This window comes from Dunckerocampus dactyliophorus, chromosome 15, assembly GCF_027744805.1.
Source record: "Dunckerocampus dactyliophorus isolate RoL2022-P2 chromosome 15, RoL_Ddac_1.1, whole genome shotgun sequence".
In the NCBI taxonomy this organism is placed as follows: domain Eukaryota; kingdom Metazoa; phylum Chordata; class Actinopteri; order Syngnathiformes; family Syngnathidae; genus Dunckerocampus; species Dunckerocampus dactyliophorus.
The window spans coordinates 1,843,686-1,861,702 of NC_072833.1; the positions used below are offsets into that span (position 1 = coordinate 1,843,686).

Below are 18,017 nucleotides of genomic sequence, written 5' to 3' on the forward strand. Positions count from 1 at the left end.
GTCTTTGACAACTTCCCATCAGTCTGGTTCTCTTCCATGATAGAGCCAAGGATTTATTTCTTTCTTGCTGTATTTTATATATAGTATCAGCCGTATGTTTAGTGATGGTCACAGGAGACAGAAGACAGGTAGGCTCTGTATATACACCCCTGTTCAAAATTTTAAGACCAATTGAAAAATTGCAAGAATTTTCATTTTGCACTTTTGGACCGCCATCGCTGGTCCTGTGGGGGGTGCCACTCGGTCCTTGTACGACGGGAGCAGGAACCCGGTTGGCATTGCCAGCAGTAAGTCCAGCCTGTTTCCGGTGAACGTTGGCCTCCGCCAAGGCTGCCCTTTGTCACCCATTCTGTTCATCATTTTCATGGACAGAGGCATCGGGAGTCCAGGTAGAGGGCCTCAGGAACTCGTCTCTGCTATTTGCAGGTGATGTGGTCCTGATGGCCTCATCGGGCTGTGACCTTCAGCGTTTACTGAGGTTTGCAGCTGAGTGTGAAGCTTCTGGGATGAGATTCCTCCAAATCCGAGGCCATGGTTCTCAGTTGGAAAAGGGGGGATTGCACCCTCTTGGATGGGAATGTAGTCTTGCCCCAGGTGGAGGAGTTCACATATCTTGGGGTCTTGTTCATGAGTGAGAGAAGGTTGGAGAGTGTTGGTGGGGTGTTCTGGTCATGCCCAGCCGGGAGAAGGCCCCAGGGCAGACCTAGGACACGCTGGAGGGATTATGTCTCATAATCTGGCCTCGGAACGCGTTGGTGTCCTCCCGGTGGAACTGGATGAAGTGGCTGGGGACTGGGAAGTCTGGAGTTTCATACAGAGACTGCTGCCCCTGCAACTCGAACCTGGATAAGCGGAAGAAAATAGATGGCTGGATGCATTGCTGTCACATAACCAGATGGGAGCTTTGACGACAAGCCAACATATCTGAATATTTTTTCTGGCATGACTCACCCCAGTCGACATTCATTCTCTTGATATTTTGTTGTCTTATACTCCAAAATGACTCTGAGAATTTATTCCACTTTGTCATAAGTCTAAACGAGACTTGGAAAGTGGAAGACGACGGGCTAATATGCAGGCCAGCCAGTGATCACCCGGTGATCCGTTCCCGTCTGGATGCAACTATTTACGAATCCGGCACAGAGTGGACTTTTTCAACCTGCCAAAAAAAACAAAAAGTCCCAGGAACGTTTCGACAAGGACAGGACCTTAGAACCTTAAAATCCAACAGTGCAAAATGTAAATTATTAGCATTTTTCAACTGGTCTGAATATTGTGATCAGGAGTGCATATACCTGTACGTTCGTACAGAGGACTGATGTTATCCTTTTGGGATGTACAGTACAAAGAAATGGTCGTATCTAAATATCATGCTCAATGCTGCTGACCTAAATGCATTTTGTGGATGTTTTGCAACACTGATTACATGTTCCCTTTGTGTGTGCAGGCTAAGCAGCTGGAGGCTAAAGAGGCAGACCTAAACAAGCAGGAGGCTTTCTACAGGGAGCAGGTGGCACGGCTGGAGGAGAGGGTGAGCTTTGAACAGTTTACATCAACCTTAATGTGACTGTAGTTGGAGTCAACAGGGCACTCAAACATTCAAGGGACATATTGGTGGGACAACGGTTGGCTTCGTCGAAAAATCAATACTCTTAATTAATCTTCTGTCTTCATCTTTCTGAGACATTTTTGGGCAATTCCTGACCTCGACCTCATCAAATATCGTTGTTGTCAACCTCATCAGTCACCTCTGACCCCACACTTCTGGATGATTGGGCAGAAAAATTCCCATAGATCCAAAATCCCATAGACTCCAGTATATTGTAGATCTTGTACTTCAAGGATGAAGTAGGACAAAGGGTGAATGTTGTTTTCCCCCCTCCCTGAAAGCAACACTAACCCCTCACTTATATATCTGATTGAACCCTGTGGAGGGATATAAGGCCCTGTCACGTTGCCCAAACGGCCGCTCCATGCCATCTCTCCCAGTAAGAGACACCTGCAAGGCAAGGGACCGGGTCAGCAATAAGAAGACACATGCGATCGTGCTGCTTTCAAATCCTGCAATAGAAAAATGCCCTGTTGGTGTGGTCAAATGTCACCTTCAAGGGTAAATGGAAACTGAAAACAGAACCATTTCACAGCTACCAACACAAAAAAGACTAAATAAATAAAAAAAAATGTGCATGCCTGTCAACGACTTCCCCCCCCATGCCCCGCAAAGGTGTTTTGTTTTGCTTTGTTTTTCAGCCAATCTTGCTAAAATTTTAGGCATGTGCTTGCCAGTGCCCTTAAAGGAAAACGGCACTTTTTTATTTGGCATTTATCATCCACGATGCTTACGTGCCTTTCTCTTTCCTGTGCGTTCTAAAGATATAAAAACAGCTAAAAAGAGGCAGCTCATTGATGCATGTAATGGGACACACCTATTCCTCCGCTATTAAAACCTCCAAAAGCATTTTATCATTTTAGATCCATGCTGTAACCATGTAGTATCAGGCACATTCATGATAACATGTAATGCTTACAGCATTTTGCTGTACTTTGGTCGTTTTAGGCTTTCCCAGAACTTCCTTCCTTGGCGCATTGATTTCACATAGCAATGTACAGTAGAAAGGAACGCTACACCTAGCGTCAAAAACAAAAACACTACACAATGTGTAGCATTACCTTTTGGTAGTCGCCTGAGGCGTTGTGAGCGAGTGTGTGGTGAAGCTAGTTGCTAGCCGGCTAGTAGCTATCTGGTGTGGTGAGGTGGCACTCCACCAGTGAAGTAGTTCTTTGGCGTAACAATGTCATAACAATACTAATAACAATGCCGCTGTGACCCGGTTAATATGCAGGTCACATTATGTAAATGGAGTGTTGGAGGTTTTGTCGGAAGGCTTAAGAGGCGGAATAGTTGCAACCATTACGTGATTTTTTAGCTGTTTTGATATCCTTACAACTCAGAGAAAAGAGAAAGCAAATATGTTGCAGTACTTACCCAAAACAGAGTGAGGAAAATATTGCATTTCTAACACCCCCATAGGGGACTGGCAGTTTTTTTCACACCCCCAATGTCTTTGGAAGTGTTTGAAATGGCCACGTAATCGCTACTTTGAATCACCTATGGGATTTCCAATGGAAATGGAACTCAACTGGAGTTTTTACTGAGAACCTGTTACCTGTCTGCTGAGCAAGCAAGTAGAGGCCAAATGGGGGGGGACGCACCCCACTATTTGAGAAGCACTTGCTTACCCCTTAATTTGTGGAGCACTTTTGTTGAAAAAGACAAAAGGCACCCAGGGATTGTATATGTCTTCATTAAAGCCCATAGGAGCACATTGGTGATGGTTAAATGGATGAGTCCCAAATAAGAGCATTATCGACTCCAAGCACCGACCATCCATCAGCCATGTTGGCCCCTGATCGATATCACTTGGATCAAAGTGTCAGCAGATCACCTTCACATGTCAAATCCAGGCTGAGAAAAGGGAATCGGAGAGGATGAAGGTTGAAGGGGGAAAACAAGCGAGTCCAGCGAAAAGTTTGGAGAAAAGTTCGTGAGCAGGAGGCGCCCACCGCTCCTCTCCTTTTTTGCTTCTGTTTTTCCAGCGAGAATGCACCAAATGTCTTTTTTACGCTTGCTGTCTTTACAGTATCTCCCATCACCATTCTTTATCCTCTAGTCTGTTTTACCTCAGGCTTCTCCCAACATATTTCACTCTAGCGGAAAGTAGGAACACAAAGCCAGAAAGAGCAAGAGAGCAAATATAAGCCTGATATATATTACATGTCTGTTCCAATCCAACATGGCCATTCATCAGAGAGGCTTCCAGTGACAGCCCATCAGCGGGTTCGCAAGGCAGCTCGGCATCGGGGCCACAAATAGCCTCTGAAAACAATATCTATATATTTATTACATCTTCACTCAATACCTGCCCGCTGTAAAACAATCTCATATTTAACAATCAACTGGCAACTTTCTTTCTTGTCTTTCTCCGATCAGCATTTTCCCTCCACTCCTCGTCCTTTTCTCAGAGAGGACTTTTCATCTTTTCTATATGTCTCTTCACTTTGTGTATTGATTTAATTGCATTTTTCAGCTCCCTCACGATGGGCCTAGGTGGTTGCAACAGTGAGAGCAATACTTCCTCAGCAAAGGAAGAAGTAACATACTGACCTGAATACACGCAACAAAAATATGAACCCAGCACAACCTCCGATATTGCTGACAAATCTGTCTAAATCTGTGTTTCCTAATCTATCCACCTCACAGGTGTGGCATATCAGGATGCTGATGAGATAGCATGATTATTGCACAGGTGTGCCTTAGTTGGCCACAATAAAAGGCCGCTCTGTGTTGGAGGTGGGGCGGAGGGGTCCGAAAACCAGTCAGTATCTGCTGTGACGACCATTTGCCACAAATCCCTCATACACCTGAAAGTTTTTGTCGCTTTTGCTTCATTATCTTTAATGCTTGGAAATAAGTCTCAATTTGCTAGCCCAGTTTGAACGATTGAAAGTACCAGGAAGAATGCGAGGACAACACAGCTGCTGAGACTCGTCTTCTACTGCACTGCAGGAGCAAGTCTGAGGCACTTCTGGTCACATGTTCTTTTACCTACCTTGGCGCTCTTATTTTGAAGGCCGGAAGTGTTGTGTGTGTTGAGAATGCCCGCTGACGGTGAAGAGGAGCTGGGTGCCTCTCGTCCTTATTTCACTCAGAACGTGCACGACGTCGGTGGGCATCGTAAAGCGCTCGCTTACATTAACAAGCGTGATGCACAACGCGGTGTAAACGCACTTGTGCTGCCTGAGTCGCGCCAGCATGCTCTGCCAAACTAAGCTAACGCAGCTAGCTTCCATTCACGCTCTGTAAGAGATGAGTTTCAAAGTTTTTACGCAAGCTTTTGTCGCCGTTTTGACATGTTTAGCTGGGGAGGGGACGGGTTAGTGTTTGTGATGAGATTCCGCCACAATTGAGCGGTCCGCTTCCCCACTCAAACCTTCTCCTCACATTTCATTCACAATTTCATTCGGTGTTTACCAGTAGATTCCGTTTTTATTGGCCAATTGCGTGTTTCTGGACTATAAGGTCCTCCTTATAATCTTAGATCTTCAAATCTGTTCTTACGATTCACTTAAAGTGCCGTTAAAATACTCAACTCGACTGATCTGCAAACATCGTATGTCTATGATTCAGCCAGAGAGCGTATAACAGCTGTAAGTTAGCGGAGCAGAACAACGCACCACATTTCATGCAGGTAATGGCGTTGTAATGTTTGACATTGTAACGGACGCCGCAACAACTACTTTCAACCTTGCAGCACCTGCGTAACTGCACCGTGTGCAGCAGCAGATAAGCCAAGCCATCAACACCTGGAATTATTTTCCCCCATTCATTAAAAAATGCTCGTTTTCCTCGCAAATGAACCTGGAGGATGTTTGTTTTTTTTAATGCCACTTCTATCTCCTCCATATCGCCTCAGTGTATTAGCGCTAACGACTTAATTTGTCTTTCCACACCCCCCCACCGAGCAGACTTTTGTTTGCCTTAAAAAATACACGCCTCGGGTAAAATGGAATTTATTCCATAGGCGGTAGCTGTTGATTTGTACGCGGGGCTGAACGCAGCACCGCAGTCTGTTCATCCAATGGCAGGAATTCCATGATTTGCTGTCCTTTGCGCCCATTTATGATATTTTTAGACAAAATGAGCGTGGCCCCCCTTGGCTCTCATCTCTGAGCTTATAAAAGGTACAAAGTTTTTCCGTGAATCACTTGGGAAAATAGCAGAAAAGCGCACAGGTTGTCTGCTGCTGAGCAGGTGACCACATTTAGAGTGGTACTACAAAGTGTTATTGTGCAGGCTGTGTGTGTGTGTGTGTGTGTGTGTGTGTGTGTGTGTGTGTGTGTGTGTGTGTGTGTGTGTGTGTGTGTGTGTGTGTTTAAAGTGGCAATCACTGTCACCAGTGGCCTTTTGTCTATCCCAGATGGATTAGCAGGTCGATTATTGCCATTAAGCTGGGTATTACTGCTTCAAATTTAGCATTCTAGACATCTTTCTGTCTTCCAGTGGCTTCTTTTTCAATTCCAGCACCCAGAAGGAGACTGTATTTTATCTGTAAAAAGGATTTGCTTTTTTTTTTTTTTTTTTTAATTCCTGAACTGTAACTTTGTCTAAAATGAAAGTCAATCTGTTGAGGGCCAAGAGGGCACAGATAAAACATGAGATTATGTTATCAACTTAACATTTCACAACTTTGCTTAGTTTTAGTCTTACAAGTCGACATCCTTGGCTTGTATTTTCTGTCCTGTCAGCACTAAGATATTCCTTTAGGGTTGCTAAAAGCAACAGGGGTGTTCACTGTGGAAGGCGGGCGTCCCGAAGGCACAGCTTGAGGGAAAAAAAAATAAAATAATGTTCATATCTGATTGGATAACTTTGTTTTGTGTTCGGTAACCAAAGACTTTAGGAGAAGCACAGCTGGAGAAAAATAAAAATATATATTTATATCATGTTTAAACTCTCTTGGACAGTGGTGTCCAAAGTGTGGCCCGGGGGCCATGTAGGGCCGTGGCCCCCAGCACATTCAAAAATACAATTTAACAAGAGAAAAAAACAGCAAAATGTAAAAAAACAAAAAACAGTGATTTTTACAAGAGTAAAGATGAAATATTGGGGGAATAAAGTAATAAGAGAAACTAGAGAAGCCCTCAGAAAGCACAGACCTCAGCCAAGCGCCCCCGATCCCCCCCATATTGTTCATTCACACCAAAATAATAATCCTACATTTTTTCGATCAGTCTTTATTTTGTAGAACCTGTTAGAAACTTGTCCTGTATTTTTATTTTTTTATTTACAAGTGCTCTGACCATTTTGTGTGGCGTTATATGCAAATGTTATAGAATGCTTTAAAAAAAAATTCCTGGATCCAGACGGTGATCCGGATCAGCCCCATAATGGAATCAGTTCTTCCATATCCCATTTCTGACAATTCCTGAAACTTTCATTCAAATCCAATCAGAAGTTTTCAAGTTATTTTGAACACAAACAAACAAAGAAACAAACATCAGCAAAAACACCACCGCCGTGCTGCACTTTGCAGAGGCAAAAATAGCATAAAGTTGAAATGTACTGTATGTCATTTTAAAACAAATTTTGATATTATTGTTGTCAAAGTTGAAATAATACGACAATAAGGTGAGAATACGAGAAGAATGAAGACATAAAACCAATGCTTTAATTAAACAGTCATCCAGGGACAGCGACTGTCTTGACCTAATGGAAAATAATGCTCCACTTCAGGTTCCTGCTCACATTTCAAGCATACGTGAAGGTTGTATGAAATGCAATTTACATATTGATGTCACCGAATGAGCCTCATCCTTTTTAATTATGCCCGCAGCAGCAGAATGCAGCACAGGTGTCCAAAGTGCGTCCAGTCCGCGTTTTTCAGCGTTGTCATGTCCCATCTTGCTTGGGCTCGCCAACATGACTATCGATTTTTTTTTTTTTTTTTTTAGCTGTGCAGCTCATTCCCATTGATCTTAGCCCAACTATGATAAATGTCTTCCTCAGGAGAAGCGGGGCCCATAGGGCCCGTGTATCTCACCAGATACCGAAAAGAAGCCCTAATCCTGGTTATTTTGTGTAAAACATCTCAGGTTCCTGACTCCACTCCATCAAGTCATCCACTGCATTTTACAACCTCTCACAGTTTGATCATAAATGTGCACAACAGCCAGCGAGGGCAAGGAAGCAGGCCTTCCTTGAGTAGTATAAATGTAGCACTGAGGTTATATGGCCGTGTTTGAAGAAGTAATTCAGATGGAGTGGCCCTGCTTCATTTACGGCAGGCCGCCTGGGGGAGGGGATCTTGACCTAGCGTCTGTACAGTGTTGACTAGTAACCTTGTGACCTTGCAGGACTGCTGTTATTACAACCTGCAATAGACAACTTGTCCTCTCCGTGCAGTTTTTACCGTAGAGGAGAAGGCAAGCATGAAGTGTTTCATTCAGCCTTGATTGCTTTTAGCTGAAAAATAGCTGCTTGTGATTTTGCTCGACAGACAGTTGTTTTGTAAAAGCCCCCTTTTTTCTATTTCAGAGTGCTCAGTTCTACAAGGTCACCACAGAGAACTACCACACAGCTGCAGATCAAGTGAATGCCAAGTTCAAGTAAGTTCTCCTTTTGTTCCTTTTAAAGTACAATGCAATTCAAAGTAACGAGGGAAAGGCTTCTTGAGACGTCATCTGTACTTCTGTGAAGAAGGTGTCGGACGTTTCGCTCCTCATCCGAAGAGCTTCGTCAGCGAACTAATAAGTGCTGGTAGCCTAGGCCTTAAATACAGTAAGAGTGGGCGGAATTGGTGTGCCAACACCCTCCTCCTATTGGTTCCTTACACTAAGACTGGGAGGAGTTGTGGTCTAATCCTCTCCTTCCATTAGCACCTCCGATCAAAGGGAAGTGTAGCTCCCTGTAGTTGGGTATGAACTCTTACTGTATTTAAGGCCTAGGCTACCAGCACTTGTTAGTTCACTGATGAAGCTCTTTGGATGAGGAGCGAAACGTACGACACCTTCTTCATCTCAAGAAGCCTTTCCCTTGATGGACAACTCCTGTACGACTGAGAGCCTACACAGACGCAATTCACAGTAATGTGAAACAACCCAATGCTGCGACAAAAATGACACATTCATCACAATTGGGTGCCTTCATATTGAATTCTGAGGGCTTTTAATCAGGGCAACTTTAGCTGATGTTGATGATGCAGCTGAGCGATAAGCCTGATGGTGTGTGTGTGTGTGCGTGTCCGTGTTAGACCGCGCTGCTCTTTGAAAGTGTCAGTATCACAAAGGCGAGAGATCATTGTCACTTGCTGTCTGATATCATGAATTTCTCTGCACCGCTGACAGTAGCTCCATATAGATCAGACATGGCAGGGTAAAGTAACCCCTCTCCGCTGACACGCATCAGTCAAAGAATGCATCATGAAGAGGAAAAAAATATATATATAAGTCACACTGGACTGGACTGGACTGGACTATAAGTTGGACTGGACTGGCCTGGAAGTTGTTGACTGCTGTGGGATTGACAGGGAAGTGAAAGGAAAAAGGCGGTACGAAGACTGTACGGTATGACAACACACTAAAGAGCGTAAAGATCACAGTTCACCACAGCCTGTCGCCACGTGTTCTAAGCAAAGTCACCAAACAGAAGGCAAACCCACCAGGGGGTATCTTACCCTTTCACGCCCTCTCAGTTTTAATTTAGTCGCAGTAATATAGTGTGCAGTTGAAAAATAAGACATAGGATTTTCTAATATCATATGTTTAATAATACATCAAAGATATTTCATTGCAAGGTTCATGGTTTAGAAGTGGGCAGGAAGGGGGTACATGACTTCCAGTCAGATGTGCTAAGGGGGTACATGACTGTGAAAAGTTTGGTTGAGGGCACGTCCGACCGGTAGAAGGCCTCAGGGAAGACCCAGGAGACGGAGAGACCATGTCTCTCAACTGGCCTGGGAAGGCCTCAGGATCCGCCAGGAGGAGCTGGACGAAGGAGCCGGGGAGAGGGAAGTCTGGGCTTCCCTGCGGTAGAAGATGGATGGATGGATGTGGTAGAGATTTCCACGTACAGTAGGTACGTAGCACCACAAAGCTTGAGCTTTTCTTCCTGTCACTCCCCGACCTGCTCGATATGTAGGTTTGGGGCAGGTCAGCAAACAACAGCGTTATGATGCTATGTTTCAAGACGATGGTGATCAACGAAGCAGAGTCATCCTACATAGTGTTTTGTGATCTACCAGTTGTTGAAGACACGATGATGTCGTCTTGTATTTGGGTTAATACGGTATTTCGTATTCCAGAAATTGTGAGTCCAGGCAGTCATGTGTCCAACACAGACATGTAACCCAAGAACTTGAAGAACCTTCTTCCATCCTGGTTCCATCTGTCTTCTTAATAAGAGGCCATTAGACTCCATAGTAATGCAGGGAAAGTGGATGAGGAGCCCGCAAGCAAATTGGGCCCCGGCCCTTGGGAGGTGGGGCTTATTGTGTTAGCTTGTCATTAGCCAGTGCTAACACTGGGATCATTGTCTCCCAGAGAAATGCTGGAAACTGATTAGCGCAGCTCACCAGGGGCGTTGTGCTCGACTCACGGAGGCTGGAGCGGAGTCTTCCCAAATCGCATTAAAGCGGGCTGGTAAAAAAAATATATCACTCACTGGAATAACATTAGTGCTAAATGATGGCGCTAACTGCGAGGGGTGGCGAGTCATGTGACACAGGCATGTGTGCAAAGAGTTTCGATTGGATTAAAGGGGGTGCATTTGTGACTGGATTACAATAGTAAGGTGTGTGTGTGTGTGTGTGTGTGATAATGAAATGTCAGGAAGGTCTGGTGTTACAAGACCAGGGCAGGGATGCAGTGAGGGGATCAAAGCTGAGGGTTAATTGGATGTAATGAAGCATCTTTGGCCTCAGCATCAGAAATGTGAATGATGGGATAGATTTTGTTGGGTGTTGTGTTGTGGTGCAAGCCTCCATTGTGTAAATAAATGTTATTTATTTACAGCAAAGTGAGAGGTTTCCGCCTCTAGCGTCTAAATACTTCCATTCCGGAGGCGCACATGGCTATTTTCCTCGTCCATGTTGGAAAATAAATGAAAGTGAGAAAGGAAGGACCTCATGGGAGGGAAGTTTGTGTGTGTGTGTGTGTGTGTGTGTGTGTGTGTGTGTGTGTGTGTGTGCACGCATCGAGGTTGTGCGCTTACATTTGTTTCGGTGTGCGCTGCAGCTGTTCCGTGCCATTTTTTTTTTTTTTTTTTATTCCCGCCAGACTTTTCGGAATATGATGAAGCTTCCCCAACCAGAACGAGACGGCGTCGCTCCGACCTCATTACATCCTCTCTCTTTTCAATATGGCTGTTGAGAAGAACTTTGGGGCACATCAGGTTCTAAAAGTTTATGCAGTGACGAACAAAACATATTGTTGCCTTCAGTACATGCCCCCCATGGGACCTTGACTTTTTTTTTACACCCCCCCACAACAGAATAACTCTCTAGCTTGATGGATAAATACAGTAATCCCTTGTTTAGCGTGGTTAATTGGTTCCAGACCCAACTGTGATGAATGAATTTCCGCAAAGTAGGATTCCTTATTTATAAGTGGAATATTTTTGTTGTTAAAGAAAACCTTTTTAAAACCTTCTAAATAGGGTTTTTAACATTATTAGAGCCCTGTAGACGTGAAAAAACACCTCTATGGCCACCTTTACACTCCTATTACACAATGTGGTAGACATAATAACAGAAAATAAGCCATTTAAGACATAAATAAGACTCGTGTGTGTTATAAATGTTTTACCTAGGGGAGCTGAGTGAGTGGCGTTGGGGGTTACAGCCGCAAAAGTCGCCCGCATTTGTATTTGGGATCATTCTGGCTGTTGTGAGATAATTCAAACCTACAATAAAAGCCTCTTGTCCCGGCTGAACATCACAGTACCATTACTGACACCTAGTGACCAGCGTAGAATACCACGTATCATTCACAGTGTCTTTGAATGCGTCTTCTGCGTGCCTTACGTTTTCATTTTTGATCATTTTGCCGTTTTTATGCTTGAAAATGTGCTTCAATCTGCATGTTTTTGGAAGTCGCAAAGTGGTGAGGGTACTAAAAAAAAATTAAAATAATTTCTAACAAAACCAAAGTGGACGTGCACATTTGTCCAGATCTGCACCAAAAGAGAAAGGGGCCCATGCCCCACCCCTCCAAAAGGTTGAGCTAGTTTTAATTGCTGTTGTTTTTGCATATTTGTGCTCACTGACAAACTAAGCAAGTCGGATGACAACATACCCTCCTTGACTACTACAGTATTTGCATCAATGTGTAAATTCCATATCAAAGCCTGAAAAAAAGGCTCTTGAAAATGCATGTAAAGCGTTTGAATTTGATCCAGGAAGAGGTTATTAACATTATCATAGCAGCTGAGCGTCATCTTGTCCTCTTGGACCTTTGCTGCACATTTCTTCCACAATACGGGAGCGATAATGTAACAACACGCTCGCTTTTTACTTTCACACGCCTTCCTCGAGACACCGACTGGCGATAAGCCCCTGCTGGTTCCCTGTGGAAATAGTACGTCTTCCCTCTGCATCTGATTTATATGTTGCCATATTCACTGCTTGTTTTTTTTTTTGTTCCCCCCCCACCACATCTGATGCATTATTTCACTGTCCAGTGTTTGAATGTGTGACCTTTCCTGCATGCCAGGCATGCTGGATGAAGTGCGAGCATGTCATGCCTCGGACTCCCAACGGGGGCTCTGGCTGGGGCCAGGCAACAAAGTGATAGATGGAAGATTATGCAAAGCCGTATGAAAGAATAAGAGGCCTAAGCCTCCTGTCAGTGCCGACCTTACGGGGGACTTCTTCTCTCTCTCTTGAACCCTGCCGACTGGAGCAGGGACATAGCACAGAAACGAATGAATAGCGCTGAAAAGCACGCCTCCGCCACATCTTACCTTGAAGTTTGCATTCACGCCGAGATCAGACTGCATTGTTACGCCTTTGTGTTTGCCACTGATTATGTACGCGCGGAACATTTTCAGCTTTGCCGCAGAGAATAAAACCTCATTTTACTTTCACTGTCGCCCGTCTCCTCCCTCAGGCTACAAAACTTACTTTGTCTATTGTTTATTTTTTGCCTCCCTTGAATAGATCTTTTTTTTTTTAAATTTAATCCTGTTGACAATAACAGTAGCCACAGTCCTCGCTTTATCTCAAGGTGAATAGAGATTGTTGCGGTCAAGAGAACACGAGGAAATACAACTTTTTAGGACACAATATAACAGCAAGCTAACAAGCAGAAGTAAATCTGTGAAAACACTGGAAATATTTAACAAACATTGCACCAATCATGCACTGTTATTAGTGGCATGATCACTTAGCCAAATTGTCTCCCATAGTTGGCCGGTGTGTGGTCTACAAAAACAAATAACCACCGGGATCCCCAATTAGCACCAGGCCCAAAAACATTGCCATAAAAGCTGTGGCTGTAGGCAACCACCCGATACATACAGTTTACTATGTGTATATATTTATTTATTTTTTGTATTAACTCCACAATAAAGCAGTCAGCATCCAGCAGCCTTTTTTTTACAGGGATATTTGGGATTTTTTGACATGAAATTGCATGACATCCCCATCAGCAGTGTAGTCCAATAATAGCGACTTACCCCCCACTTGCTCTCCTAAGTCCAGTTCTGGTCACATTTCTGTGATGAAGAACGTAGTTCAAAAGATTAAAACATTTGCGGAAATCACGGAAATCTGACCAGAAGTGGACTTAGGAGACCAAGTGGGGGGGTGGTAAGTCGCTGTAATTGGACCACAGTGCTGACGGGGATGTCTTACAGTACAACTTCATGTCAAAAAATCCCAACTATCCCTTTAACCTCTGCATGCACTTTAAAATGTTGCCACGCAGAATGAGTTCCATGTGTGCTGCACTGTTGTTTGCGATGAAGTTTGCTCCTTACAGCATTGGTTCTGTTGCTGCTGTGTTGTAAGATACGCTTGTTAATAAGTGACCAGTTGTCCACTTTCTCATGCACTCCAAATAATTATTAAGGATGAAAAAAAGTCATGATACACACTACTGATCAATATTTTAAGACCAGTTGACAAATTGCAACAATTTCCATTTTGCACTGTTGGATATTAAGGAGGTGCAATAAATTGCTCATTTAATTTTTTTTTTGTCTCCCTCCCAATTCTTCGTTTGGCGTTTTGAAGCTCCACCTAGAACCTCCTTAAGATCCAACAGTGCAAAATGGACATTTTTCAACTGGTCTTCAAATTTTTATCAGGAGTGTAAATGAGCCTTTTTCCAAGGAACGCCCCGCCCTCTTTGCAGTTTAGCTAAATAAACGTCCAGGCTATAATTGGAGCATTTGCGGTAGTTGTTGCTCCTTAAGTATGCAGCGTAACCATCAGCATATGAATGATACCAAAATATAACACCCTACTGCAAACTAATTAGAGGAATTAACTTGCTCAAAGTGCTCCTCTGTGGCGTCCGTTTACTTACTTTTTGTTTCTTGCAGAGGATGGAAGAAATCCAAAGACAAAATGGCCTAAATTAAAAATCTACCCTGCAAAATGTAAATAAGGTGTTGAGCCAGAGCTCTTATTGCTCTTGGCATTGCGCCTATTAGTTCAAATGAAAAATAGCCCTGCCTCAAAAATGAACCAAGCAATTAGTTGTTGATTATAAAGCAAAAAAAAAAAACGTTCACTCAGCAGATTAATTAGTCACAATGACAGGAGTTTACTGGGAGTTGTTTTGGTCTGAAGTAGTCTCATTTTGTCGCTAGGCAACCGAGGTGCAAAGACAAGATGGTGCCAGAGGAGGTGACGGAAGTCAATAACTGCTCTGAAAGCTCCTCACTGGCTGCGAAAGGCTCGCCGTTCCGTTCAACCCTGGCACCTTTTAGCAAGTGATGCTTTGTCTCCTCCGACCCCCAAGTCACCTCACTTCCTGGGATGCACCCGCGCCCATGGATCTCAGGGAGAAGGTGGGGGGGAGGTTTGGGGGTTCACGCAGGTCCGCTTTTAAAAAGCAGCGTGAGCAAAACGCCCCTCATTTTTCTCCTTAACTGCATCATTTATATTTATTTACCCCCCCTCGGTACTGACACTTGCTTTAACTGGAGGGAACGTGAGAGCTATTTAAGGGGCCACCGGCACCCACCCCTTAACCCTGTTAACCCCTAAGTGGACCCAAATGATGATGAATAGACAACGTGGTGATTGGGAACTCAATCTGGCAGCAGACCAAAGTGATCCATACTGTCCACAGAGTCACTTTATGGCTCACTGCTGCGTGTCTTTGTTCTTTATTTGTGCACGTGATTAAAAACAGCATGCAGTTACTAGGATCTGGTAGTTAGAGCATCGGAAACTTTTTTACGGCCTTTTTCGCATTGCTAGAGCCCATTATTAGAGACATGAACTAACACCCCTATAGTCACCTTTGCACTCGTATTACCCAATTTTAAAGACATAAGAGCAAATAAGCCATTTAAGACATAAATAAGACTCATGCTCGTGTGTTACTGTAAATGTGTTCTGGTCCTCGGGGAGCTGAGTGGGGGGGTGGACAGGAGTTGACATCAGGGTTTCAGATTTGTTTTGGCTCGGCGTAGGTTATGGCCGCAACAGTAGCCCATGTTAGGAATGGTTGTACCTGTTTTGAGATCATTCAAACCTTTTATTCTGGCGATCAGTAACATTAGTGACACCTAGTGGGCAGTGTAGAATACCATTGAATGCATCTTCTGAATGCCTTATATTTGTATTTTAGTTCATTTAGATATTGTTCTGTTTGAAAATGCCTAATTTAGGCCAAAATACATACAATTTGCCTATTTTTTTCACTAATAACAGGCCGTATTGTGAATCACCAATGTGTGTATGCGGACTAGTTTGTTGGGCGTGCTACTGAGCCGCTTAATAACCGAGACAGCAATCATTTTTGAGGAAAACCAGAGCGCATGAAAACGGAGGTACGGCTGTAATATCATCCATAAGGGGTCGACATATTTCGGCCGTTTGTATATCACTGAAGTAGGCCTGTCGCGATAACACATTTTGCTGGTAGATAATTGTTCTGCAAATTATTGTCATTTGATTTTATCGACATTTTTTTTGACAATTGTTTAAATGATGTCATGAGAGGTGTTCTTCACATCTGAACCACTAGGTGGTGCTCAAGTATAGTGTACGTTGTACCTGTGTGAGACATTAGCTTGACACAGAAGTTGCCAGAACGTATGTTTTTGCAATGTAGCCCGTGACACTGTTTGTGAGCGCGCACCATTTGGTTTATATTTGCAGACCAAACGCCTCAGTCAGCGTTGACGGTCGTGTACGAAAGGCTTGTTTTTTTGATCGTTCGATTAATCGACTCGTGACAGGCCTACATCGAAGGTATAAAAATGGTATACTTCAGTTTATAAGCCCTTTGAAATTGTGCAGAAATACAGAATTCCAAGTGCGCCATGATGTTCCTTGGAGGTCCGTGCACTCACTTTGTTAGAAGATGCTTCTCTCCAACTAAACTTCATGAATGTAGAATTTTTCATCCCTAATAACTTCAAATGATGGCTCAGCTTCAGCTGTGCGCGTGCATTTTTCGCACTGCATTGATCACAATATTGTCCTCGGCTGGCAGTCAATAAGTCGTGTAACCGAGCGAGCTCACGGAAATGTGCTGACATGTACTGCCGAGCTTCCACTTAATGATGAAGGGACACCTTGAGGAAGACATTTTGAAGGGAGGCGAGAAGGTAATCTATTCTAGCTAATTATATGTTAAATGGGACACGTTCGCCCTCTCTGCCCCTCCTCTCAACCTCCTTTTCTGTCGTCTAAGAGCTTATTTCCCTGCTTTCTTTGTGTCCTATTTTCTATATGGACCTTTTTGGGCTGCTCCAGCGCCTTGCAGTGGCCCCTCTGCTCTCTCTGCTTTGATTTATGACACAGCGCTGAGAATCTGTAATGTGGATATCTAAAGCAGCCCCCTCCTCCCTTTCATTCGCCCCTCTATCAGTGCATCACGGCAAGAAGGCTTAGTGTGTGTGTGTGTGTGTGTGTGTGTTGATATAGCGGCCTTTACCTTTAGCGCTACTGATGGCACAAGGCGACCCCCCCCATATAGTGCTTTAAATTTGCTGTCTCTTGGTTGCAGCACGCTAGCAAACATACACACACAGGCGCACATAAAAGGCATCTGTATCTGGCTTGATGTCTCCATTTGTGTCTCCGACCTCATGGAATTTTCTGAAACGTACCCATGAATCTCTGGGGGAAGAAGGAAAAGGTGAAAAACGCAAGCGCCTCCGTGACATCCTTCCCTAATTTGTAGCGACGTGGCCAAATGTCATGATACTTTATTTCCAGCAGCGTCATTTGTTTTAAAATAGCTGGCTTATGCATTTAAAAATGAGCGTTTCCGTTTCCATTTCACATTTGCTGCTGTCTGTACTCACTCCCCGCAGGAACTAAGAACCATTTCATTTTGCCTTCAAGCATAACTAAGTAAGCTTAGCAGGTTTTGGGGGGGAAACATGTTTTTTTGGTGTTTTTCTCAAGCTGCTCTGCCTCACACTTTGAAAATTGCTTGTCTACGCAACAGCGACAACAGAAATCAATAAATGCCTGTCACAGTAGGCTCAAAAGGATTACATTTAAAAGGGTAGTACAGTTGTCCCTCACTGCATTGAGGTTTTACAGAAAGGAATGAATAATTGATTGCTGCTTGTGGTTGACTTCGGCCTATTATTAGTCTAAAACATGCATATTTAAGCAAACATTACATATTCTTGATCTAAATTAAGCATTTTTAAGCAGAAAAATGTTCTAAATGTACTAAAACACAAATACTGTTTAAAGCAAAACTGCACTTTTTGGGGGAATTTTGCCCATCAGCCACAATCCTTACGTGAAACATGAACACATTTCTTTCCCTCTTCTGCGTGTTCTAAAAAGAGAAAACGAGTTAGCTTGAGCCAGCTAACAATGCACGTCATGGGAGGTACAGTACCTATTTTGACTATGAAGCCCTCTAAAAGAACCTCGAACAATGTTTATCGTTTTACGCGCCTGCTGTGATCATGCAATACCCGCTACATTGATGATAACGTGGTTCTTACGGTGTCTTGCCGTATTTTACGCAACTTCTTTCCTAGGTTTTGACGTAGCGCACAGGAGCTAGCGCTGCTTCCGTGATGACACTTGCGATGTCCGCTCTCATTGGGAGACGTGTTCTCCAGGCTGTAAAAGCCCTCACCATACACTGTAAACACTTTTCTCAGACAGGTCTTAACATTTGCTCACATTTCTCTCTTGTCACTCACATTTTGTTTGAATTTTAATGATCAACCTACGAGGTTGGACACAGGAAATGATGAAGTGACTCACGCGTGTTTCACTCCTCTGACCTCTTCGTCCTGGCGCGTT

The 18,017-nt window shown here is 43.7% G+C and overlaps 1 protein-coding gene across 7 annotated transcripts in view; it reads left to right on the top strand.

The window, feature by feature from the left end:
* The window catches only part of chchd3a (coiled-coil-helix-coiled-coil-helix domain containing 3a), a 62,137-nt gene that overhangs the window by 35,648 nt on the left and 8,472 nt on the right, over positions 1 to 18,017 (top strand). For all 7 annotated transcript variants that reach the window (XM_054800911.1, XM_054800914.1, XM_054800913.1 and 4 more), the window contains 2 exons: positions 1,448 to 1,531; positions 8,096 to 8,166. In XM_054800911.1, coding sequence (XP_054656886.1) covers positions 1,448 to 1,531; positions 8,096 to 8,166 — 155 coding nt within the window. The remainder of the gene's footprint in view (positions 1 to 1,447; positions 1,532 to 8,095; positions 8,167 to 18,017) is intronic.